Below are 26,146 nucleotides of genomic sequence, written 5' to 3'. Positions count from 1 at the left end.
ACTTTGCGGCATTTGGCTGAATCTGGGCTGAAAGTGTATCCCGGTACACTTCAGAATTCATCCGGCTACTCTTGTCTGCTGTTATGTCATCAATAAACACAAGTGACCCAGTGCCATTGAAAGCCATGCATGCCCATGCCATAACGTTGCCTCTACCATGTTTTACAGAGGATGTGGTGTGCCTTGGATCATGTGCCGTTCCCTTTCTTCTCCAAACTTTTTTCTTCCCATCATTCTGGTACAGGTTCATCTTTGTCTCATCTGTCCATAGAATACTTTTCCAGAACTGAGCTGGCTTCATGAGGTGTTTTTCAGCAAATTTAACTCTGGCCTGTCTATTTTTGGAATTGATGAATGGTTTGCATCTAGATGTGAACCCTTTGTATTTACTTTCATGGAGTCTTCTCTTTACTGTTGACTTAGAGACAGATACACCTACTTCACTGAGAGTGTTCTGGACTTCAGTTGATGTTGTGAACGGGTTCTTCTTCACCAAAGAAAGTATGCGGCGATCATCCACCACTGTTGTCATCCGTGGACGCCCAGGCCTTTTTGAGTTCCCAAGCTCACCAGTCAATTCCTTTTTTCTCAGAATGTACCCGACTGTTGATTTTGCTACTCCAAGCATGTCTGCTATCTCTCTGATGGATTTTTTCTTTTTTTCAGCCTCAGGATGTTCTGCTTCACCTCAATTGAGAGTTCCTTAGACCGCATGTTGTCTGGTCACAGCAACAGCTTCCAAATGCAAAACCACACACCTGTAATCAACCCCAGACCTTTTAACTACTTCATTGATTACAGGTTAACGAGGGAGACGCCTTCAGAGTTAATTGCAGCCCTTAGAGTCCCTTGTCCAATTACTTTTGGTCCCTTGAAAAAGAGGAGGCTATGCATTACAGAGCTATGATTCCTAAACCCTTTCTCCGATTTGGATGTGAAAACTCTCATATTGCAGCTGGGAGTGTGCACTTTCAGCCCATAATATATATATAATTGTATTTCTGAACATGTTTTTGTAAACAGCTAAAATAACAAAACTTGTGTCACTGTCCAAATATTTCTGGACCTAACTGTATGTACAGTCACCACAACAGAAACACCCAATGGGTTTCCTATTAAGCCCGGTGCCTGGTAAAGAGTGTCTAGAGTAAAGGCTGTGCACAAGTTGGTCACCCAAAGAACCCCCCTCCTATATCTTGTTATATTGTCTATTAATATCTCTATCATCCCCTTTTTTTGGACTATTTGTTTTGTGGCAGAATAGTTGCTCTTCTTTTTTTCAGCAAGTCACGAATAGGGTAAGCTGATATTGAATGGGGGCGCCCTACCAATTTTTAGTCGCAACTATTTTCCTCTGTGTATTAGTTTAGAAGCTTAGCTAGGGTATCCTTTTAGATTACTCTATAGCCCTTTATTATACTTACCTTTAATCTGATTTGTCTCATTTAGGGCTATCCTTTATAGTAGGGTTAAGGAAAGGGTCAGCCGACATGGAACGGAGTACCTGAAAACTTAAGGTGTTACACCCTCCATACAGTAATCAGGCAGGAGAGAGTCCCCCTAGGGTCTATTAGTGCCACCCCCTTTAGCCTACGCTCCTGTTTTTGGTTGTTTTGACCTTTTGTTGATTTTTTCTGTGTTTGTGTATTTTTGGTGTGATTTTTATCATTTTTAATGGAAATTCAATAAAGTGTTTTTATTGGGGTTTTTGACGTAATTTGTCAATCCTTCTAATTAATCTGCCTGATCGTATTCTTTTTCGTGAACTCAATAGCTTACCGTACTTTGTGCCAGAAGTTTTTGCCGTTGTTCTGTTACAGTTTTGGGGCACCCCTCTTCTTCCTTTATGTGTGAATCCCCTTGAACCTGACGTTTCTGCACTTTATAGTTATACGCTATGCCATGGAGTGAAAAGCGAAAAGATGGATGCCTTAATGATAAGGTTTTGGGGGTTATGTTTCGGAGGAATAGTTGTAATACAGGATCCTGCTTTTATCAGAGAGCCTCATACTGTGACTCATGTCTCGGTGATGGATTCAGACACTAGAATAAAGAAATCTTGTACAACGTTGCTCGATGTTCTCTTAATGGTTGATGTAAGATGTTTGCAATCGTATATAAAAAATTTCCGCAATGGTGATGATGATGATGAAGATTGGTGCGAGTGATTATATTTTACATATATCGTGATTGTAATGACTCGCTACACGGGTCATGGTAATAACTTCATTTGATGCTCCTATATCTATTTTGCTTCATTTCTACGTTGCGTCATTCACATAGCTATCTCCTGATATCACAAGGTCGACGTTTACTTACCTGTATTACTTGGCTCTGACTCAAGCTTCTGCTGGCTCGTAATAAGGGCGAATAAAAGGGAATGTGTTATACGCAATATGACCTTTAAAGGGGAACTCCAAACTGAAATGAAAAATTTACTACTGACCCTTAACCCCCTTTCTGCTTACTTTGTGTGAAACAATTGCTTTATAATCACAAACCAGAGCTGGATTGCTGCTGCCAATGTTATTTCAACTTGCAGCTCAGACCAGGAAGGGTCAGAAGCGTTAATAAAGAAGCTACCCCAATCTCTAAAAGTGTATAAAGAGCTTTTCTTAATGGACTTCTTAAAAAATTGAAATAGGGTTTACCTTATATTCTAAACAACGACTTAAAGAGAAAATATAAACTACTGGAAAATATATAATTCTGACTGCCTGCAGTCACCACTAGATGGAGCTCAATAGCTTAGTATGTTTTGATCATAAACAATCTCCAAAGCGCCCTCTAGTGGAGGCTGCAGAAAGAAGGGTATTTAAAGAGAATGGTTACGCCACTCCTTTAATAAGATATTAGCCCCTTAGTGAACACCAATACAAAATAAAACAAATGTTTTGTAAATTTCCTTGAAAAAAACCCCCCAAAAAACTACTGCTGCAGTTTTAAAGTTTCTAACATCCTAACTAAATAAAAGAACAATTTACAGCTGGTGCTGATGTAATGCAGACAAGAGTAACATATTATTTATTAACCATGATGTGTAGTGTGACTATCTGGTTTAAAGGGATAATCAAAGTTTGAAAATTGCTAATTTTTAGATATTTTTTGTCAAATTTCTGATATTTTTTATACATAAACACAAAACATAACAATTTGCTCAGTTTTTCTTATTTGGAGAAGCCAGCAAAATCCAAATCCTGGTCTGCTTATAAGCATGGCATCTATGTACCGTGAGGACCGGTACATATAGACACATATACTATATATACACCATTTATATCCAGTAATATTATGTTGTTAAGGCCGGGGCTACACAGGGATTACTGCAATCCCCTTGCAAGACACGCAAGCTGGCAGTACAGTAGAGCCGAGTGTCATGCGAGTGTCCCTGCGACTGAGGTCCGATCATGCGAGTGGACCTCAGCTGCAGAGGGGTGGGCCGGTACTGAGGAGGGGCGGGCCGGCACTGAGGAGGGGAGGGAGGGATTTATCTCCCTCTCTCCTCCGTAGCCGGCTATTGCCATTCTGGCACTGCACTCGCGGACACCGGTGTACCGCAAGTGCAGTGCGATTTTTCTTTCGCTCCATAGACTTGAATGGGTGCGAGAGAAAGAGTCTCGCATTACAGTCGCAGCATGCCGTGATTGTTTTCTAGGTCCGATTAGGGCTGAGAAAATAATCGCTCATGTGCGCTGACACACAGGCTAATATTGGTCCGAGGGGAATGCGATATTTTATCACACTCCACTCGCACCGATTTTCATGCCGTGTGGCTTACGCCTTACCATAATAACCACATATACTATATATACACCGTTTATATCCAGTACTATTATGTGTTTATTTAGTCACATATACTATATATACACCGTTTATATCCAGTACTATTATGTTGTTTACCATAGATCAGGTTCTGCCTGCTATTTACCTTCACTGCAGAGAGATGGCGCTCTATCAGAATGGAATTACACATTGCTAAGGGCATTTATGGTGTGTTGCATAGCAACCTTGCAAGAAAGTGAAAAGGAGCGGAGCGAACATTTTAAGAGCAAAAGAAATCACATTTATAGAAGCGAGGGAAGAGACGGAAGCTTTCAATAATGTGTCCTGGCTTTTTCAGAGTTATCAGATTAGCTGAATAAAATGGGGACATCTCCAGGAATGGAATTAGCTGCAAAGTATTTAAAGGGACAAGGACTCCCAGAATGACTTGTCCTCGATTTTTCATTTTGTGAAGCTTGTCTGTACATTTAGGTCATATGTGACTGATATTTTAGTGTATAGATTTTTTTTACACTACATAAGTAAAGATGGAGCCCTTGATTTTAGGATGGCCCCATTACCCCAGGTGTATAACATCTGGCCCTATTACCACGGGTGTATACATCTGGCCCCATTACTCTATAACATCTGGCCCCATTACCCCAGGTGTATAACATCTGGCCCCATTAACCCGGGTGTATAACATCTGATTTCATTAACTTGTGTGTATAAGATCCGGCCCAACTGCCTCATGGTATATAATATGAGATTCCATTCATCCAGGTATATAACATCAGGCCCCACTGTATAACATCCAGCCCCTCACCCCCTGGTGTAGTGTATAACATCCAGCCCCTCACCCCCTGATGTAGTGTATAACATCCAGCCCCTCACCCCCTGGTGTAGTGTATAACATCCAGCCCCTCACCCCCTGGTGTAGTGTATAACATCCAGCCCCTCACCCCCTGGTGTAGTGTATAACATCCAGCCCCTCACCCCCTGGTGTAGTGTATAACATCCAGCCCCTCACCCCCTGGTGTAGTGTATAACATCCAGACCCTCACCCCCTGGTGTAGTGTATAACATCCAGCCCCTCACCCCCTGGTGTAGTGTATAACATCCAGCCCCTCACCCCCTGGTGTAGTGTATAACATCCAGCCCCTTACCCCCTGGTGTAGTGTATAACATCCAGCCCCTCACCCCCTGGTGTAGTGTATAACATCCAGCCCCTCACCCCCTGGTGTAGTGTATAACATCCAGCCCCTCACCCCCTGGTGTAGTGTATAACATCCAGCCCCTCACCCCCTGGTGTAGTGTATAACATCCAGCCCCTCACCCCCTGGTGTAGTGTATAACATCCAGCCCCCCACCCCCTGGTGTAGTGTATAACATCCAGCCCCTCACCCCCTGGTGTAGTGTATAACATCCAGCCCCTCACCCCCTGGTGTAGTGTATAACATCCAGCCCCTCACCCCCTGGTGTAGTGTATAACATCCAGCCCCTCACCCCCTGGTGTAGTGCATAACATCCAGCCCCTCACCCCCTGGTGTAGTGTATAACATCCAGCCCCTCACCCCCTGGTGTAGTGTATAACATCCAGCCCCTCACCCCCTGGTGTAGTGTATAACATCCAGCCCCTCACCCCCTGGTGTAGTGTATAACATCCAGCCCCTCACCCCCTGGTGTAGTGTATAACATCCAGCCCCTCACCCCCTGGTGTAGTGTATAACATCCAGCCCCCCACCCCCTGGTGTAGTGTATAACATCCAGCCCCTCACCCCCTGGTGTAGTGTATAACATCCAGCCCCTCACCCCCTGGTGTAGTGTATAACATCCAGCCCCTCACCCCCTGGTGTAGTGTATAACATCCAGCCCCTCACCCCCTGGTGTAGTGCATAACATCCAGCCCCTCACCCCCTGGTGTAGTGTATAACATCCAGCCCCCCACCCCCTGGTGTAGTGCATATGTGAAGCCCCACAGGTGTTGTGTCGGTGCATTACCTTCAGGGACTCCACGTAGCTGGTGCTGGTCACAGGTAGGGAATCTTCGGTTTTGATCGTGACGCCACTCTCAGTATTGCGGTCAGTGGGGACCGCCACTGCAGGTTGAGGGTCGCCTGGGGCTGATGGTGTGTGCAGTCGGATGTAGTAGCCTCCTGAGAGTGAGGCAAGCCCCAGGGCCCTGTGTAGGTTTGTAGTACCACAAGGCGCAGAATAACTCCACACAGGCAGAATTGTCTTTCAAGGGCTTTACTCACATTTGATGGCAGGGTGAGTAGCCCGGGCGTAGCTGGGATGAACCAGGTGGGAACCAGGTATCCTTCAGGCTGACTTTATGGGGGTGACTACTGACTCGCCTTCCTTAGCCCTTGGTGGTTTGGGGTGACCCCGACTTTTAGTCCCTATGGGGGTCACCCAGGGAAGATGCTGCAGCCTCTCTCCCCTTGTTGTTTGCCGTGTGCTTGTTCCCCGGACCAGGCCACTCCAGCCTCTTGCCTCCTATGACCTATGGGCCCTAACTTGCGGTTACGTGGCTGCGGCTTTTAGTTGTTGTGGTGTGGGCTGTAAGAGCCCCACACCGGCAGGTTTAGCAAAAGAAAGCTGGATCTATCTCCGCTTCGGGATCTGCCGCCCGGTTGGGCCTGGTGCTCTCTAGCAGTCTCCTTACTTCCCACTCCGTGCACTCTCTAGCTGAAGCTGGCTTTCAGGCAGCACTCCTAGTTGACCGTTCTCCCCCGTCTGTAGCCACTGCGCGGGCGCTGTTAGACAGCAACAGCCCCACAGGTCTGCTCCTCACTGAGCCCTATGGAGTTCTCTGCTCTAACTGACTCACTGCTCCTCCTCTCCTGTTCTTGCCTACGCCACCTAGCAACCAGACTCTCTTACCACACCCCTTGAGAGGAGATGGAGGCTTTTTAACCCCCTGCCACTATTCCAGTGGAGGTATAGGCTTTGCCCCCTCCTGGGATCCCCAGGGGTCCTCTCATGGGTACATGTGTGAGACCTGGTCACTATGCGCCTGTGTTCCACACCCCTGTCAGCCATCTGGATTACCTGTATTGTACTGTCCCCAGCATGGGTGCAGTACTCAGTGGTGCCTGACCAGGTCAGGGGCGCCACATTCCCCCTTAGTTATCACCAGCACGTCCTCGGGCTGCAAGACAACATTTTAAAATGCATAAAACATTAAAACATGTAAAACATTTTTAAAAGCACCAGGTATCAGACATCACCACCCTCCACCCACAAGTCCGTTAACCCACCCAAAACCCTCTCACGTTGGCCGCGGCTTCAGCCACTTCTGGCAGGATGTAGAGGCGGCTTTCATGGGCTGGTGGTTTCAGGGTATACCTGGCCTGGTGGATCCGCGCCGTCAACCTCTTCTGGCAGGATGCAGAGGCGGCCTCCACAGTTGGTGCTGACCAGGTACCCTCTCTGTGGTGGTGAGCCAAGGCCCCATAAACAGGCGTGCTCTCTGGTCGCAGGTGAGCCAAGGCCCTTTTCTACGGACGGGCCCCCCTGGTTGCAGACGAGCCAAGCCCCTAAACAGGCTGGCCCTGGTGGTGGTGCCACTGGTGTAACTATTTACACTGCGAGAGTTTGTGGCTATAGCAAGTTCATAGCCTTAAAGTTTGTTTCTCACAATAGTTTTTGTGGGCGCATTTCTTTAACGTTGCAAACAAAACTTGTCAAAACTGGTCAAAACAGTAACTTCTTACTTTCCTTTACTTTACTTTACTCCTCTTTTCCACTAGGGCGAGGGCACGTTGGGCACTGGCACCTGTGACTTTCTTGCTCTTTGTCTCTTTCTTTATCTGTAGGATCTTTATCTTTCCGTTCTTGGTCTTCATCTGTTTCTACATCTGGTTCTTTATCTCCATCTTGTCTTTCTTGTCTTTCTTGTCTTTCTTGTCTTTCTTGTCTTTCTTGTCTTTCTTGTCTTTCTTGTCTTTCTTGTTGCAGGGGATGGCTATAAGGTTTGTTGGGACATAGCGTTACGCCCAAAGCATACAGTCCTCTTTCGCCTTGATGCAGGGTGAACTGAACGGAATCTCCCATCTTTAGATTTCTGCAAGGGTGTCCTCTTGGCAGATGAGCGTTCACATCTCTGCGGTTTACAAATATCCCTTCTTTTATTCCTGGTGCTACAATGAAGCCATAACCACTTTTCAGATTAAAGTCTTCCACTACGCCATAACACAGGGGTCCTCTAGCCTGGGCTTTGGACTCTCTCAACATACGCTTCTCCTCTAGGTCTCTGGCGGTGACTGCTCTCTGTTCAGGAGACTGTGGTGCTGGAGCAAACTGTGTTCTTCTGCGCCGTGTCTTGCGGGCTGGATTCTGTAGAGGGCAGCTCACAAACTCCCAGGTGAGGTCTTGGGGCTGATCTTCGTCAGCAGACGGTGTCAGGTCTTCCTCATCCCAGCGGGAGTATGGCAGCATTTCCGGCTCTGAGTACACATCTGCTACTGGTGGCACTGGAGTCGGAGTCAACCCTTCTGCTTCCTGGCCTCCTCTCCCCCTTAGTTCTTCCTGGCACTCCAGCTGTGGCAGTGCCGGGGATGGATGCTCTTCAGCCGGCCCAGGTGAGGGACTCTTTGGTGTAGCTGCTGCAGGAGTTAGCAGGAGACTCTTTGGGGTATGCGGAGGGGGTATGTATTGGCTCACCAACCATTGTGGAAATTTGGCCTCCAGGTCAGCCTTCATCTGCCAATATGCAGGGTCTTCACCCACCGTGGGCTGCCTATCAGGAACCTCTGTGGACCGGGGAGCGGTGTCTGCTCTGGCCTTACAGGCCGGGGTAAATGCTGAGGTAGTCTTTTCTTGGCGGGCCGCGCCTGGCATGGCGGCGGCCTGGTCTTGGCGGGCCGCGCCCTGTATGGCGGCGGCCTGGTCTTGGCGGGCCGCGCCCGGGATGGCGGCGGCCTGGTCTTGGCGGGCCGCGCCCTGTATGGCGGCGGCCTGGATCAGTGTCGCTGTTGCAGGGGGCTCTGTGCAGGCTGGGCTGGACGTCGCTGCAGCAGTCTGGGCTTGGCGGGCCGCGCCCTGTATGGCGGCGGCCTGGTCCTGGCGGGCCGGGCAGGGCATCGCTGCAGGGACTGGGTCTTGGTGGGCCGAGCAGGGCATCGCTGCAGCCGCTGGGGCTTGGAGGGCCGCACCTGGCGTGGCTGCGGCCTGCTTCAGCGTCGCCGCACCGGACGCCTCTTCAGGGACCGCGGACGTGGCAGCAGGGGTCGGGGCACTTGCGCGGGCCGGGGCATCATTCGACTCACCCGTTGTTGGTAGCACTGGGGTCTGCGTCGTCGCCGTCCCGCCTGACACCCGGCATGCAGCTCTCCCTTCATAGGCCCGAACCGCCGCGGTCAGCTCCTGCAGTTCCATCCGTTCCTCCCGAATCTGCTCCACGACCCGGGTCTCCAGCCGGTTGCAAAACTGGGCCAGCTCTCGGTACCACCAGGCAGCGGAGCCTGGTTCTGGGTTCCTGCGGTCAGACGCCATTTCTTCTGCGCCGTCTTCTGCACGGTCTCCCAGCAGTGGACTCTTCGCTGCCTCCTGTAACAAGCTGTCCAGTTTCTGCTCTGCCTCTTTCAGTAGCTCCTCTCCCAGCAGCAGGCTTGTGGCTTCCTTTCCTTCCCGCCGTCTCTCGACGCTTCCACCCTCATAGCTGGCAAGGTCAGAACTCTGCAGGGGATCTCTGGGTAGCCACACCTCTTCGTGGGCGGTAACTTCTTCCAGCGCGGGCTGCTGTTGTTTTTCAGCGCGCTTTTCATGGTGGCAATATGGCGGCGCTTCCAATTTTTCAAGCGGACCGCCTAGGCACATGGTCACCTGTCTGAACAGGTCTAGTCCTTATCCTGTTCGTGACGCCAGATGTGAAGCCCCACAGGTGTTGTGTCGGTGCATTACCTTCAGGGACTCCACGTAGCTGGTGCTGGTCACAGGTAGGGAATCTTCGGTTTTGATCGTGACGCCACTCTCAGTATTGCGGTCAGTGGGGACCGCCACTGCAGGTTGAGGGTCGCCTGGGGCTGATGGTGTGTGCAGTCGGATGTAGTAGCCTCCTGAGAGTGAGGCAAGCCCCAGGGCCCTGTGTAGGTTTGTAGTACCACAAGGCGCAGAATAACTCCACACAGGCAGAATTGTCTTTCAAGGGCTTTACTCACATTTGATGGCAGGGTGAGTAGCCCGGGCGTAGCTGGGATGAACCAGGTGGGAACCAGGTATCCTTCAGGCTGACTTTATGGGGGTGACTACTGACTCGCCTTCCTTAGCCCTTGGTGGTTTGGGGTGACCCCGACTTTTAGTCCCTATGGGGGTCACCCAGGGAAGATGCTGCAGCCTCTCTCCCCTTGTTGTTTGCCGTGTGCTTGTTCCCCGGACCAGGCCACTCCAGCCTCTTGCCTCCTATGACCTATGGGCCCTAACTTGCGGTTACGTGGCTGCGGCTTTTAGTTGTTGTGGTGTGGGCTGTAAGAGCCCCACACCGGCAGGTTTAGCAAAAGAAAGCTGGATCTATCTCCGCTTCGGGATCTGCCGCCCGGTTGGGCCTGGTGCTCTCTAGCAGTCTCCTTACTTCCCACTCCGTGCACTCTCTAGCTGAAGCTGGCTTTCAGGCAGCACTCCTAGTTGACCGTTCTCCCCCGTCTGTAGCCACTGCGCGGGCGCTGTTAGACAGCAACAGCCCCACAGGTCTGCTCCTCACTGAGCCCTATGGAGTTCTCTGCTCTAACTGACTCACTGCTCCTCCTCTCCTGTTCTTGCCTACGCCACCTAGCAACCAGACTCTCTTACCACACCCCTTGAGAGGAGATGGAGGCTTTTTAACCCCCTGCCACTATTCCAGTGGAGGTATAGGCTTTGCCCCCTCCTGGGATCCCCAGGGGTCCTCTCATGGGTACATGTGTGAGACCTGGTCACTATGCGCCTGTGTTCCACACCCCTGTCAGCCATCTGGATTACCTGTATTGTACTGTCCCCAGCATGGGTGCAGTACTCAGTGGTGCCTGACCAGGTCAGGGGCGCCACACATAACATCCAGCCCCTCACCCCCTGGTGTAGTGTATAACATCCAGCCCCTTACCCCCTGGTGTAGTGTATAACATCCAGCCCCTCACCCCCTAGTGTAGTGTATAACATCCAGCCCCTCACCCCCTGGTGTAGTGTATAACATCCAGCCCCTCACCCCCTGGTGTAGTGTATAACATCCAGCCCCTTACCCCCTGGTGTAGTGTATAACATCCAGCCCCTCACCCCCTGGTGTAGTATATAACATCCAGCCCCCCACCCCCTGGTGTAGTGTATAACATCCAGCCCCCCACCCCCTGGTGTAGTGTATAACATCCAGCCCCCCACCCCCTGGTGTAGTGTATAACATCCAGCCCCCCACCCCCTGGTGTAGTGTATAACATCCAGCCCCCCACCCCCTGGTGTAGTGTATAACATCCAGCCCCCCACCCCCTGGTGTAGTGTATAACATCCAGCCCCCCACCCCCTGGTGTAGTGTATAACATCCAGCCCCCCACCCCCTGGTGTAGTGTATAACATCCAGCCCCCCACCATGCCGTCTACCTTTACTAACACATGACAGAATGGCTAGTGGTGCAGAGCTCACCGATACCAGCACTGTCCTGTAATGGGAGCCACTGGCGTAACAAGTCCGTTCATGACATTTCTTCCTACTAAAACTTCCCCATCACCTGTGAGTGGAAGGAACTGCAGCAACTCAGCAGCAAAGTGGAGCCCACGTTATGTTACAGATCGGTAGGCTTAGTGCTGAGGGCAGAAAAGTCACCATCGCTCTGCGGACCCCATAATTGCATGGTCCCAATCTCCTATGGAAAAATCAGCACAAGCACTGCACTTGCCGGGTATTTCATGGCCGAGCAGCAGCAGCCGTACATCACCAAGCACAATGCCGAGCCGTACATTACCAAGCAGAATGCCGAGCCATACATCACCAAGCACAATGCCGAGCCGTACATCACCAAGCACAATGCCGAGCCGTACATCACCAAGCACAATGCCGAGCCGTACATCACCAAGCACAATGCCGAGCCGTACATCACCAAGCACAATGCCGAGCCATAAATCACCAAGCACAATGCCGAGCCATACATCACCAAGCACAATGCCGAGCCGTACATCACCAAGCACAATGCCGAGCCGTACATCACCAAGCACAATGCCGAGCCAAACATCACCAAGCACAATGCCGAGCCATACATCACCAAGCACAATGCCGAGCCATACATCACCAAGCACAATGCCGAACCGTACATCACCAAGCACAATGCTGAGCCGTACATCACCAAGCACAATGCCGAGCCGTACATCACCAAGCACAATGCCGAGCCGTACATCACCAAGCACAATGCCGAGCCGTACATCACCAAGCACAATACTGAGCTGTATATCACCAAGCACTACACTGAGCGTCGGATACAGTGGTGTAAAGCCGCCACCACCGGACTCTGGAGGAGACGTGTTCTGTGCAGTGATAGATCACACAGCTGTATCGGCATCTGATGGACGAGTCTGGGTTTGGTGACTCCAGGAGAACGTTACCCACCTGACTTCACTGTGCCAACTGTACAGCTTGGTGGATGAGGATAATAATATTTATTCACTTATATAGCGCCATTAATTCCACAGCGCTTTACATACATTGGCAACACTGTCCCCATTGGGGCTCACAATCTAAATTCCCTATCAGTATGTTTTTGGAGTGTGGGAGGAAACCGGAGAACCTGGAGGAAACTCATGTGAACAGCTTTGTGGGACCAGTTTGGAGAAGGCCATTTTCTGTTGACCACGACTTGCCCCGAGAAAGTTTTGGAAAGGCGCCGTCGGAGAAGTTTGGTAAAGACGTTGAGTGGCTCACCTAACATGTCTTACTGATTTTCTGGCATCTGCATGGGTGAAGCTAGCCAAGTTCCAGGATATTTTTAGTACAGTTTGTGCTGCTATCAGTTTCCATAAATTGTCCCTACATTCAACTAAATGGATCAGCGAGGCGGAGGACATAACTTGAATTGACCCGTCGAGGTCGTTACGAATATGGAAATCTATTGGGAAATTGCTCTTTTTGCAGTCGCCTACATTTTATCCCGGGAATTAGATAAGGCACGGAGCAGATAATACGGATCGTGTGGTCACGTCCAGTGGCCGCTCCCTCCACATCTCCGCTCATCCTCTGACATCAGATTTCGGTGGCTGTGCTTCCTCCTCCTGCTGTCCCTGTGGGCTTGTGCTGTCTACACCACATTCTGCCACTGACATCGCCCGCTCTTTGCTATAGAAGCAGGAGCTGCTCATTCTACATCTGGAGAAGACTGTACAGCAGGAAGGGAAAGACTGGGATGTAACCCTCCAGCCTGCATCTGCAATCCTCCGGGAGACAAGGCACAGCACACAGGACAAGGCAATGATCTGCAATGAAGTTCCTATTTTGGAGACTCAGTAACATCAGGAAAACTGCCAGTTGGGCAGTGCCCTGAAGCCCTAATGTGCCACTAGATCCTTCTCTTGACTGACAAGGTAAGAAATAAGAATCCATTCTCCTTTTTTTCCTTTCCTCCTTCTCCGGTGTCTCGAGATGCTGTGAACAGACCCAGTTTTCTTCCCATTAACTGTTGCTGGTTCCTATGATATTAGAACATAGTGATGAACGAAATGTGACGATGATTGCAAGAAGAAAGACGTAAACAATCCAAGAAGAAAGACGTAAACAATCCAAGAAGAAAGACGTAAACAATGCAAGAAGAAAGACGTAAAACAATCTCTACAACCCCCGACAGGGGCATGGCTGGGGTACAATAAGGGTTGTGGTGAATGGGAAAGCGAGGGTTGTATAAATGAGTGTTGTAGAAATGATCATGGGGTATAACAATATATACAACTTCATCATCATCGGTGGTTTATGAATGACCATGGGGTATAACGAGGCTGTGAGATGTGCACATAACAATATATACAACTTCTTCATCATCGGGGGTTTATGAAGGACCATGGGGTATAACGAGGTTGTGAGATGTGCACATAACAATATATACAACTTCTTCATCATCGGGGGTTTATGAAGGACCATGGGGTATAACGAGGTTGTGAGATGTGCACATAACAATATATACAACTTCTTCATCATCGGGGGTTTATGAAGGACCATGGGGTATAACGAGGTTGTGAGATGTGCACATAACAATATATACAACTACATCATCACCGGGGTTTATGAATGACCATGGGGTATAATGAGGTTGTGAGATGTGCACATAACAATATATACAACTTCATCATCATCGGGGGTTTATGAATGACCATGGGGTATAATGAGGTTGTGAGATGTGCACATAATATATACAACTTCATCATCATCGGGGGTTTATGAGTGACCATGGGGTATAACGAGGCTGTGAGATGTGCACATAACAATATATACAACTTCATCATCATCGGGGGTTTATGAGTGACCATGGGGTATAACGAGGCTGTGAGATGTGCACATAACAATATATACAACTTCTTCATCATCGGGGGTTTATGAAGGACCATGGGGTATAACGAGGCTGTGAGATGTGCACATAACAATATATACAACTTCTTCATCATCGGGGGTTTATGAAGGACCATGGGGTATAACGAGGCTGTGAGATGTGCAGATAACAATATATACAACTACATCATCATCGGGGGTTTATGAAGGACCATGGGGTATAACGAGGTTGTGAGATGTGCACATAACAATATATACAACTTCATCATCATCGGGGGTCTATCAATGACCATGGGGTATAACGAGGCTGTGAGATGTACACATAACAATATATACAACTTCATCATCATCGGGGGTTTATGAGTGACCATGGGGTATAACGAGGTTGTGAGAATAACAATATATACAATTTCATCATCATCGGGGGTCTATGAATGTCCATGGGGTATAACGAGGTTGTGTGAGATGTGCAGATAACAATATATACAACTTCATCATCATCGGGGGTTTATGAATGACTATGGGGTGTAGTGGAAGGGTTGTACATAGAACATAGGGCATGTCGGGTGCTGATCGTGGGGTATGAAGAGGATGTATCATATCTGGACATAACAGGTTATACAACTTCGTAGCCGGGGTTAAAAAAATGACCGTTGGGTGCAGTGGGACTGTGAACGAAGACCATAGGGCATAATGAGGGTCCTACGAATGATCGTGGGGTATAATGAGTGGTGTAACATGGGAACATAATTTACACAACTTCCTAGTGGGGGATTGTTCAAAGGTCGTAGAATATAATGAGGGGTTGTAGAAATGACTGTATGGGGATATGAGAGGTACACATAAGAGTTGTGTGGGGGTTGTGTGAATAACCGAGGGGTATAAGAGGAAAAGGAGGGGTTCATCGCTTTTCTGTGGGGTATAATATGCATTGTATGGATGACCATGGGTTATAGTGGAGGTTATACGCATCACCATGGGGTATAGTAGAAAATGAGCGGTCAATGATGAGGGGGCATAATGGGGGTCCTGTAACAATGGCGTCTAGTGGGAGCTGAATGATTGATCATTAGGTATAATAGGGCTCACACAAGTGAGCATGAGTTCTAGTGGGGGTTGAAATTGACTGTGGGGTAGAATCGGGGCACAAATGATTATTAAGAAAAATAGGGGGGTCATAAAAATCAACATTGGGTACAAAAAAGTTGTGCAATTGATCATACGGTATAGTTATTGGATTGACCATTAGCTATAGTCACTGGAGCATCATGAAGAGGAAACGGGGCCCAATTTCATCCCAGATATTAAAATGCTAAAGTGGTAGTGTGAATGACCACAGGGTATAGTAAGAGACTTAGCGGGTAAGAGTCATAGGAATGGACATGGATGTAATGAGCGTTTTACTAATGTATATAGTGTATAGTTCAGCATATATTAATGACCATGGGATACATTGGCGTAACTCAAAGTTCGTGGACCCTGATGTGAAATGTTACAGGGCCTCAAGATATCACAGGTGTTTAATATTAATAGTCTTCTCATCTGGGCCAAAGGGAACTTGTAGACCACCTTGTCTCCAGGACCCAGGTGCAACTGCAACTTCCGCGCCCACCATAGGTACACCCCAGTTACAGTACAGTTGGTACTATGAGTAACTGAGCCATAAAATGTGTCATGCAGATGGCTCCGGGGAATAGGGAAATGTTGTACTACTGACTTTGGTGTCTTTTAGGGGCTGTACTAATAACTATGGCCGTATATTGGGGGTTGTACTAAATATTATTGGGTATAGTTTTGAAGATGGGAAACTCTTAGACTAGAGACGCTCAACTTTTTGTCATATTAAGACTGAATTTACACTTGGATTATTTCCATTTTTCTGTTCCGAAATGTAAAAATGACCGAGTGTTGGATGTGTCACATAATGGACACCAAGACCACTAGACAGAGCCCATGGGGATTATTGCATAATGTCTGATTGTCCTTCAATTTTACAGTAAAGTAGCACTGCAGGCTGCAGTATTTTGTTATGTAAAATGCAGTTGAATGAGCAATGGTGCCTCTAATGAGGGACATAGCGCACCAATCACCAGGATTTTCTTATATAACTGTGCTATCAGTGCTACACTGACACTCTCATGCTGATGTCATACCCATGTGACCAGAAAGGGCAGGGCCTCAACCAACAGAAAAATGTTGCTTCCTGGTATCAGCTATGTTGGCTGACGCCCCGCCCCTTCTGGTTACATGGGTATGAGCTCAGCACAGGTTCTTTTAGTCACAAAGTACAATGATTGTATAATAGAATTAGGATAAATAACAGGGGGAGGGGATAACTATGAATACCCACCCCAGCTATCAGCTACTGCAGTCACTCAACAAGCTGCTAATTTTACAAACTTTACTTGCTTGTGTTTCCAAACCTATATGTCGCGGGCGGAGGAGGGGACGCCGCGCTCTCCCACTGCTCGGGTCCGGCTGCCGCGGATGCTGCGGCCTGCCGCTGCTCGGTGGCTCGAGCGATGGGCCGGATCCCGGGGACTCGAGCGGCGCTCCTCGCCCGTGAGTGAAAAGGGGAATTGGTGTTTTGGGATAGTTTATTGTCCGTGACGCCACCCACGGTTGTGGTGATTTGTTAACACCACCACTGCTCTGTATGGGGAGCCCGGGAGTGATGGTATGGAGCAGCCAGTTGTTGATGTGCCCTCCGTGGGTAGGGGTTGTGATGCTCCCGGGGCCCGGTGATGGGATTGGGATGGTGGACAGGCGGGTCTGGGGCCTGTGGAGGTGCAGGGGAGCAGGGGCAGCGCTGTGCCGCACGGCACGGAGGTACTCACTCAGCCAGTAAACACGACACAGTTCTCGGTAAACAAACGGTTGGTTGGACGGGTCCCTCGGACGGTTCACGGTGCTGATGTTCCCTGCAGTTAGCGATGATGGTCTCTTCCCTGCACCTATGTAAAGTCCTTTTGGTAGCGATGGGTTCCCACCGGTTACCCACTCCTCGGCTTCAAGCTGGGCCGAAGGAGCTCTACTCTTGCCCGCAGGCGCTGACCCTGGGAAACTGGTGCCCTGGCGGTGGCGGTGTCTCCCCTTCACGGTTGGGCTGTTGCCTTCAATCGGGACTTGGTTGTTAGGAGACAGACGTCCCCTTCACTGACGGATTTGGCAATTTAAGGCGACTCCTAGCCTTGCCGGGATCCGAAAGGCCCCTGCCCTGGTGCTGACTGTTCTTCGTATACTGCTCCGGTACCGCCGGGTCACCACCCGTCCGCGGTCCTTCCAGCAACCTCCGAGCAGTCCCCCTGCAGACTATCACCGCCGTCTGCTGACCTTGCTGTCATGGTCCGGGGCACACACCCGGACCAACTTCAGGCTTTACAAACCGTTTCTTTTCACTTTTCTTCAGCTTCTCTCCTAAGCTCCTCTACCACTTCCTTCTACTTTCACTTCCCTAGCTTAACTCTGTTCTTGCTTCTCACTCAAGCTCTGCCTGAGCTCAACTCCACTCTAGCCCTCAGCTAGACTTCAACTTCAACTCCTTCCACTTCCTCCTCCAAACTCTATCTGCCTGGTTCTCCCGCCTCCAGGGCTGTGTACTCCTCGGTGGGCGGAGCCAACCGCCTGGCCCACCCCCTGGTGTGGACATCAGCCCCTGGAGGAAGGCAACAAGGATTTTAGGTTAGCTTGGTGTACCTGCAGGGAATGTGGGGTGCATGTGGTGTTGTGACCTGTGACCCCTGGCTTGCCCAGGGCGTCACATTCCCCCTTAGCAAAACGCAGACCGTCCTCGGGCTGCCCGTCCAACACCGGTTTTATTTTCCTTTTTGTTTTCTGTGAAAATAGAAAAACGGTAACATATTTACAGTTTATGGCATCATCCCACATCGGGAGGTTCAGTTCTTTAACGTTGCAAACGGTAACATTAAACGGTTGCGGCTGCCGATCTCTCCCACCCAAGTAACCTGGCCCTGATGCTGCCCCTAAAACCCAGGCAGCACCCCTTGACCCCAGTCCAGCACAAGTTACCCGAGCGGGATCTGTCCTTCCCCTCCAGAGGGTAGCCACCGGTCCCTGTGGTGGCTGGGCCCCAGCCTGCTCCACTGCGGGCCCTCCCTCCAACCTGCCTCTCCGGAGGCGGTTACGGTAGCTGCACAACATATTTTATATTTACAAGCCAGTTAACGTTTGTGGTTGCCCTGCAAGTTCACGGGCTTGTCCATGAGCAGTTCCTCATGCAAACTTTTCAAACGGTCCCCACGGGGACAACGGTGCCGGCAACGGCCGGTTTTCAAATCACATGTGAATCAGGTGAACTTCGGTAATCAATTTCTCATTTTTCAAACTTTTAAACGAACACACTGGTGGTCCCAACGGGGACGGTGCATCGGTGCTCCGCTGACCTTGAGGCGGCTACCACCGCAGGGGGTCGGCCCACTCAGGGACCGAACGGTACATGGGGTTCTCCTTCCATCGGCAATTCAACCCCGAACCACTGACAGCCGTTAGGAACGGCGGCGGAATCAACATACTTGGGACCTTTTCCTCCATCAGCGGCATTCTCTCCGGACCCCCGGCTGCGGCGCTGCTGTCCGTCTCCCACTCAATCAGGGCCGGTTCTGGGGTTTGGGTGGACTGGTCGCGGCACGGCACGGCAGCGGCCCCTTGCTCACGGGCCCCCACTACGGCAACCATCCTGCGCATCTCTGCCTTCCAGTCCATCAACTGCTGCAGGCTCTGCGCCCTCACCTTCAAGCAGAACCGATCCAACTCCCGCTCCAGCCACTCACCGGTCCCGGCGGGGAGCTCACCCGGGCCGCAGTCTTCAAAAGCTACTCCTCTTTTTCCCCAGAGCTTGGATGCCCCGGTAGTGGGTACTCCCGTGCTCCAATTTGAGGACGCCGCCATTTCTCCATTCGCGTCCTCCTTAGCTTCTTTCCGGCCCCTCCTCTATCGGGGCGGGGTTTTTGCCTTCGCGCCTCTGCCACTCGAGAAGACGCTCGAGCGGGAACTTTTCGCGACAAAGATGGCGACTTCTGAAATTTTTCGGCCGGATACCTCCGGCGGTCACAGGGCGCACCTCTACCCAACGGCAGAGCGGTAAGATCCTGTTCGTGACGCCAAGTTGTCGCGGGCGGAGGAGGGGACGCCGCGCTCTCCCACTGCTCGGGTCCAGCTGCCGCGGCTGCTGCGGCCTGCCGCTGCTCGGTGGCTCGAGCGATGGGCCGGATCCCGGGGACTCGAGCGGCGCTCCTCGCCCGTGAGTGAAAAGGGGAATTGGTGTTTTGGGATAGTTTATTGTTCGTGACGCCACCCACGGTTGTGGTGATTTGTTAACACCACCGCTGCTCTGTATGGGGAGCCCGGGAGTCATGGTATGGAGCAGCCTGTTGTTGATGTGCCCTCCGTGGGTAGGGGTTGTGATGCTCCCGGGGCCCGGTGATGGGATTGGGATGGTGGACAGGCGGGTCTGGGGCCTGTGCAGGTGCAGGGGCGCAGGGGCAGCGCTGTGCCGCACGGCACGGAGGTACTCACTCAGCCAGTAAACACGACACAGTTCTCGGTAAACAAACGGCTGGTTGGACCGGTCCCTCGGACGGTTCACGGTGCTGATGTTCCCTGCAGTTAGCGGTGATGGTCTCTTCCCTGCACCTATGTAAAGTCCTTTTGGTAGCGATGGGTTCCCACCGGTTACCCACTCCTCGGCTTCAAGCTGGGCCGAAGGAGCTCTACTCTTGCCCGCAGGCGCTGGCCCTGGGAAACTGGTGCCCTGGCGGTGGCGGTGTCTCCCCTTCACGGTTGGGCTGTTGCCTTCAATCGGGACTTGGTTGTTAGGAGACAGACGTCCCCTTCACTGACGGATTTGGCAATTTAAGGCGACTCCTAGCCTTGCCGGGATCCGAAAGGCGCCTGCCCTGGTGCTGACTGTTCTTCGTATACTGCTCTGGTACCGCCGGGTCACCACCTGTCCGCGGTCCTTCCAGCAACCTCCGAGCCGTCCCCCTGCAGACTATCACCGCCGTCTGCTGACCTTGCTGTCACGGTCCGGGGCACACACCCGGACCAACTTCAGGCTTTACAAACCGTTTCTTTTCACTTTTCTTCAGCTTCTCTCCTAAGCTCCTCTACCACTTCCTTCTACTTTCACTTCCCTAGCTTAACTCTGTTCTTGCTTCTGACTCAAGCTCTGCCTGAGCTCAACTCCACTCTAGCCCTCAGCTAGACTTCAACTTCAACTCCTTCCACTTCCTCCTCCAAACTCTATCTGCCTGGTTCTCCCGCCTCCAGGGCTGTGTACTCCTCAGTGGGTGGAGCCAACCGCCTGGCCCACCCCCTGGTGTGGACATCAGCCCCTGGAGGAAGGCAACAAGGATTTTAGGTTAGCTTGGTGTACCTGCAGGGAATGTGGGGTGCATGTGGTGTTGTGACCTGTGACCCCTGGCTTGCCCAGGGCGTCACATATACATCCAAGCTGACAACTAAAGGTATGTATAGAATCAGCCTGATAGCGCCAGTATAGCACTGGCTTTAGGTTATATGGTAAAATCCTGGTGATTGGTGCGCTTTAAGCTGGACTTTCACATCCGTGGTATGATGGAGTCCTAGTTCCATTATGAATGAAAGTCATGGAATGTAATCTCTGTGTCTCCCAGAGCGGCCTGGGCATTATGTGACTAAAGGGGGTGTTACACGCTGCGATATCGATATCGCTAGTGATCGTCCCCGCCCCCGTCGTTTGTGCGTCACTCACAGGCAAATCGCTGCTCGTGGCGCACAAAATTGTTAAGAGCCGTCACACGTGGTTACCTGCCTAGCGACGTCGCTGTGGCCGGCGAATCGCCTCCTTTCTAAGGGGGCGGTTCGTGCAGCGTCACAGAGGCGTCACTAAGCAGCCGCCCAATAGAAGCAGAGGGGTGGAGATGAGCGGCCGTAACATTCTGCCCACCTCCTTCCTTCCACATTGCCGGCGGCCGCAGGTAAGCTGTAGTTCGTCGTTCCCGAGGTGTCACACATAGCGATGTGTGCTGCCTCAGAAACGATGAACAACCTGCGTCCTCTACAATCAACAATTTTATGAAAATGAACGACGTGTCAACGATGGACGTGAGTATTTTCCATCGTTAACGGTCGTTCGTGCATGTCACACGCAACGACGTCGCTAACGATGCCGAATGTGCGTCATGGAATCCATGACCCCGGCGATATATCGTTAGATACGTTGTTGCATGTAACGGGGCCTTTAGTTTTAAAACCTATAAAAAGACATTGTGTTTTGCATCCAGCTTGAAGTTCATTCATTTCTCCATACAATGAATCGGTGGGGTTTCTCAAACTTCATTACACATTCTAGGAGTGTGCGGGCAGACCTGACTGATCAGACCAAGAGAATTTGTGAATAACTGTTCCTTTCACTCTCACGAAAACACTGCTGAATGCGATCAGGAAAGCAGGGAAATCTGTTTCTTTGGCTGGTGACATTGCTATCTGCCTGCTCATTAGTCAGGGGAGCTGGTTCAGCCGTCACAGTTACCTGCCTTCTCCAGGTCTCTTGCACTAATTGATAGAAAGTTATTGTCGCTGTAATGTGAGATCGTCAATGTATCTACTATAATTAAAGCAACAGTCCAACATAAAAAATATAAAACAATGGATGATAGATGACATTTTATGATGTATAGTTAATTCATGTTATATTATTCAGGCCACAGACAGAAGGCAAAAACTTAAAAAGATGGGAAATTAAAAGAGGAAGTTGCAGGGTTGTTTTGTATTACACAAGAATTACAATGTAACTTTGATTATAATTGCTGGATGACAGGCTGTGAGCTGAGCACCCCACTCATTGTTAGTGAAAGGGCAACATTGTTACATTTGGTTCTGCTGTAGCTGAGGTCTGTAATATGATATGCAGCAGCTGAGGTGTGTATTATGAGGTTTTGCAGCAGCTGAGGTATGTTTTAAGATGTTTTGTAGCAGCTGAGGTGTGTATTATTATGATCTGCAGCAGCTGAGGTGTCTATTATGATGTTCTGCAGAAGCTGAGGTGTCTATTATGATGTTCTGCAGCAGTTGATGTCTGGATTATGATGTTCTGAAGCAGCTGTGTCTATTATGATGTTCTGCAGCAGCTGAGGTGTGTATTATGATGTTCTGCAGCAGCCAATGTCTGTATTACAATGTTCTATAGCAGCTGTGTCTATTATGAGGTTCTGCAGCAGCTGAGGTGTATATTATGATGTTTTGTAGCAGCTGAGGTGTGTATTATTATCATCTACTGCAGCTGAGGTGTGTCTTATGATGTTCTGCAGCAGGAGAGGTGTCTATTATGTTGTTCTTCAGCAGCCGATGCCTGTATTACGATGTTCTGCAGCAGCTGTGTCTATTATAATGTTCTTCATTAGCTGAGATGTGTATTATTATAATTTGCAGCAGCTGAGGTGTCTATTATGATGTTCTGCAGCAGCCAATGTCTGTATTACAATGTTCTGCAGAAGCTGAGGTTTGTATTATGATGTTCTGCAGCAGCCAATGTCTGTATTACGATGTTCTGCAGCAGCTGAGCTGTATTATAAGGTTCTGCAGCAGCTGAGGTATGTATGTATTATTATTATTATCAGCTTATGTACTTGTTACGATGTTCTACACTTATTTTTTATTTTAAGAGCAGGCTAGTAGTTTGTCAGTCATCACTGATTGACACAGATGAAAAAGAACAAAACTTTCCCCGCTTCTGCAGGAGAGATGATCCAGATCCGCTCATCTCTAATTGTCAGGTTCTGACATTGGAATGTGAGGTATCTACAAATATTATTTACAAACATAACAATGGGAAATTTTCAGTGAAGTTTTGTTTTATTTATAAATAGTGTAATAGTGAGAATATTATACAATGTAATGTAATGTGCAGTGAAGGAATGGAAGACACAGTAATGTAATACTTATGCATATTATTTTACATCTTTCCATCATTCCCTGCTAATGTGGTGCTACAAATCACAGCATTGAGATACATCGTGTCACGACGCTGGGGTTGTCTGGTGGGGTTTATCATGGTGACAGAGGGCACAGATGTCTGCGGTAATAATGGGAACTGAGCAGTCTACTTTGCTAGATCCAAGATGAGACATAATAAATTGTAACACTGTGACCGGGGAGACACCGGGAGGATCAGCCCTTAATGACTGTCTGATGACAACCGACTGGACACTGCGACACGAGACACTCCACATAACAAGGCTGCATTCTCATCTGCCAGGGGGGAGCGGCGACACATCACGTACAGTATTAGACAATTTATGATGTTGAGTCACTGTGGACATATTTCATATTACTTATCCTGTTCTGATCCTCAGTTACACAGAGCTGCACTCACTATTCTGCTGGTGCAGTCACTGTGTACATACATTACATTACTGATCCTGAGTTACCTCCTGTATTATACTCCAGAGCTGCACTCACTATTCTGCTGGTGCAGTCACTGTGTACCTACATTACATTACTGATCCTGTACTGATCAGGAGTTACATCCTGTATTATACTCCAGAGCTGCACTCACTATTCTGCTGGTGCAGTCACTGTGTAGATACATTACATTACTGATCCTGAGTTACCTCCTGTATTATACTCCAGAGCTGCACTCACTATTCTGCTGGTGCAGTCACTGTGTACCTACATTACATTACTGATCCTGTACTGATCAGGAGTTACATCCTGTATTATACTCCAGAGCTGCACTCACTATTCTGCTGGTGCAGTCACTGTGTAGATACATTACATTACTGATCCTGAGTTACCTCCTGTATTATACTCCAGAGCTGCACTCACTATTCTGCTGGTGCAGTCACTGTGTACCTACATTACATTACTGATCCTGTACTGATCCTGAGTTACATCCTGTATTATACTCCAGAGCTGCACTCACTATTCTGCTGGTGCAGTCACTGTGTACATACATTACATTACTGATCCTGTACTGATCCTGAGTTACATCCTGTATTATACTCCAGAGCTGCACTCACTATTCTGCTGGTGCAGTCACTGTGTACATACATTACATTACTTATCCTGTGCTGATCCTGAGTTACCTCCTGTATTATACTCCAGAGCTGCACTCACTAATCTGTTGGTGCAGTCAATGTGTACATAAATTACTTATCCTGTACTGATCCTGAGTTACATCCTGTATTATACTCTAGAGCTGCACTCACTATTCTGCTGGTGCAGTCACTGTACATACATTACTGATCCTGAGTTACATCCTGCATTATATTCCAGAGCTGCACTCAATATTCTGCTGGTGCAGTCACTATGTAAATATATTACTAATCCTGCACTGATCCTGAGATGTATAGTGTATTATACTCCAGAGCTGCACTCACTATTCTGCTGGTGCAGTCACTGTGTACATACATTACATTACTTATCCTGTACTGATCCTGAGTTACCTCCTGTATTATCCTCCAGAGCTGCACTCACTATTCTGCTGGTGCAGTCACTGTGTACATACATTACATTACTTATCCTGTACTGATCCTGAGTTACCTGCTGTATTATACTCCAGAGCTGCACTCACTATTCTGCTGGTGCAGTCACTGTGTACATACATTACATTACTGATCCTGAGTTATATCCTCCAGGTTCTGATTCATGCTCGCCATGGTTTGGGTTCCTTTCATTACATATTTTTTAATTATCCTAATCTACAGCCTGTGTTATAGTCCAGAGCTGTACTCCGTATTCTGCTGGTTGTAATTAGTAACCATTAATAAGCCTTTCTGCAGATAGTCCCATCTATGAGGTTATGTTTTCCTAGATGATTGTACAGTGCCCGGTCTAAAGAAGATACTTTAGACTGAAAATAGCAGAAGTAGCTTTGTGCAGAAATTGCTGGGAGGTTTTTGCTGTGACCTGAGTTTTGTCGTTTCTATGGCACATGCCCCGTGATGAGCATATCCCTGGGGAAGTCCCTTGGACAAATAGGACCAGATGTAGAAAAGTCAGAATATTTGCACCGTTTTCCTCAGCAGTGCCGCCACCCTGTGCTTATAAATGACCGCAGAAAAGGCAGAATAATCCGAGGCCTTTTTAATTCTTTCATGTTCATAACATTTCAAAATGTCATATTTGCCAATACAGTGCTGGAAACTGACATTTCCAAATGTCATCCTGAAGATGCGGAGTTTGGGTTTTCTGCCCCCTCTCTCGGAATGTCGGCTATCCTGTATCGTGAGGCCGGGATTGATCTGGGCTGGTTTATGCTATAAAGAAAAGTGCAAAGTAATTAAGTCTCTCTGCAATCCAACTAAACAAATAACAGACACGGTTATATCGCTCATATCTTTTATTGAGAACAATAAACAGCCCTTAGTGCAGGGAGAAAAAGTAAGTGAACCCTTGAATTTAAAGGGATTTTCAGAAATCTTTTGCCTCTCGTGGAAAAATAAATTGTACTCAAAGCCGGAAAATAAGCCCGAAACCAAACTGCTTCCTCCTCATTCTTTCCAGTTGGGTTGACGTTTTGTGTTGGTGTGCTGCGTTCTTTTTCATTCAAGCATAACGTTGTGCATTTGTGCTAAAAAGTTTCGCTCTTGTCCCGAAGCAATGTGCGGACATATGCTTGGTGCAGCCAGTGCCGGCGCAGAGGGGCCCAAGTGAAAATGGGGCCACCACTGCCTCCAAAGTCAGAGGAATTCTGCATTTTGATGAGCTATTGGACTGCAAAGGGCCCTTATATTATTCTTGCACAGGGGCCCAGTCATACATCATTTTCTCCATTTGTCTAACCATAGCTCGATCAGGGGCGGGCATATCATTGGTGCAGCCTGTGCAGGAGCACAGGAGCCCAAAAGCCAAGGGGGCCCATTTCCACCTCCAAAACAGGTGGAATTATGC

The 26,146-nt window shown here is 49.0% G+C and overlaps 1 protein-coding gene across 3 annotated transcripts in view; it reads left to right on the top strand.

Annotated features, from left to right (window-relative positions):
* OSBPL5 (oxysterol binding protein like 5) overlaps nt 1-26,146 on the top strand; it is a 199,631-nt gene that overhangs the window by 28,785 nt on the left and 144,700 nt on the right. Inside the window, exons 1-2 of one of the 3 annotated variants that reach the window (XM_075326808.1) lie at nt 22,714-22,845; nt 22,923-23,049. The exons of 1 other annotated variant lie outside the window; for it this stretch is intronic. In XM_075326808.1, coding sequence (XP_075182923.1) covers nt 22,784-22,845; nt 22,923-23,049 — 189 coding nt within the window. In that variant the 5' untranslated portion in view covers nt 22,714-22,783. Of the gene's footprint in view, nt 1-12,766; nt 13,300-22,713; nt 22,846-22,922; nt 23,050-26,146 lie in introns of those variants that run through there. One more of the 3 variants, XM_075326810.1, reaches the window with a different exon arrangement.

Source organism: Anomaloglossus baeobatrachus, chromosome 10 (assembly GCF_048569485.1).
Source record: "Anomaloglossus baeobatrachus isolate aAnoBae1 chromosome 10, aAnoBae1.hap1, whole genome shotgun sequence".
NCBI lineage: Eukaryota > Metazoa > Chordata > Amphibia > Anura > Aromobatidae > Anomaloglossus > Anomaloglossus baeobatrachus.
This window is presented reverse-complemented; position numbering and strand designations above follow the sequence as displayed.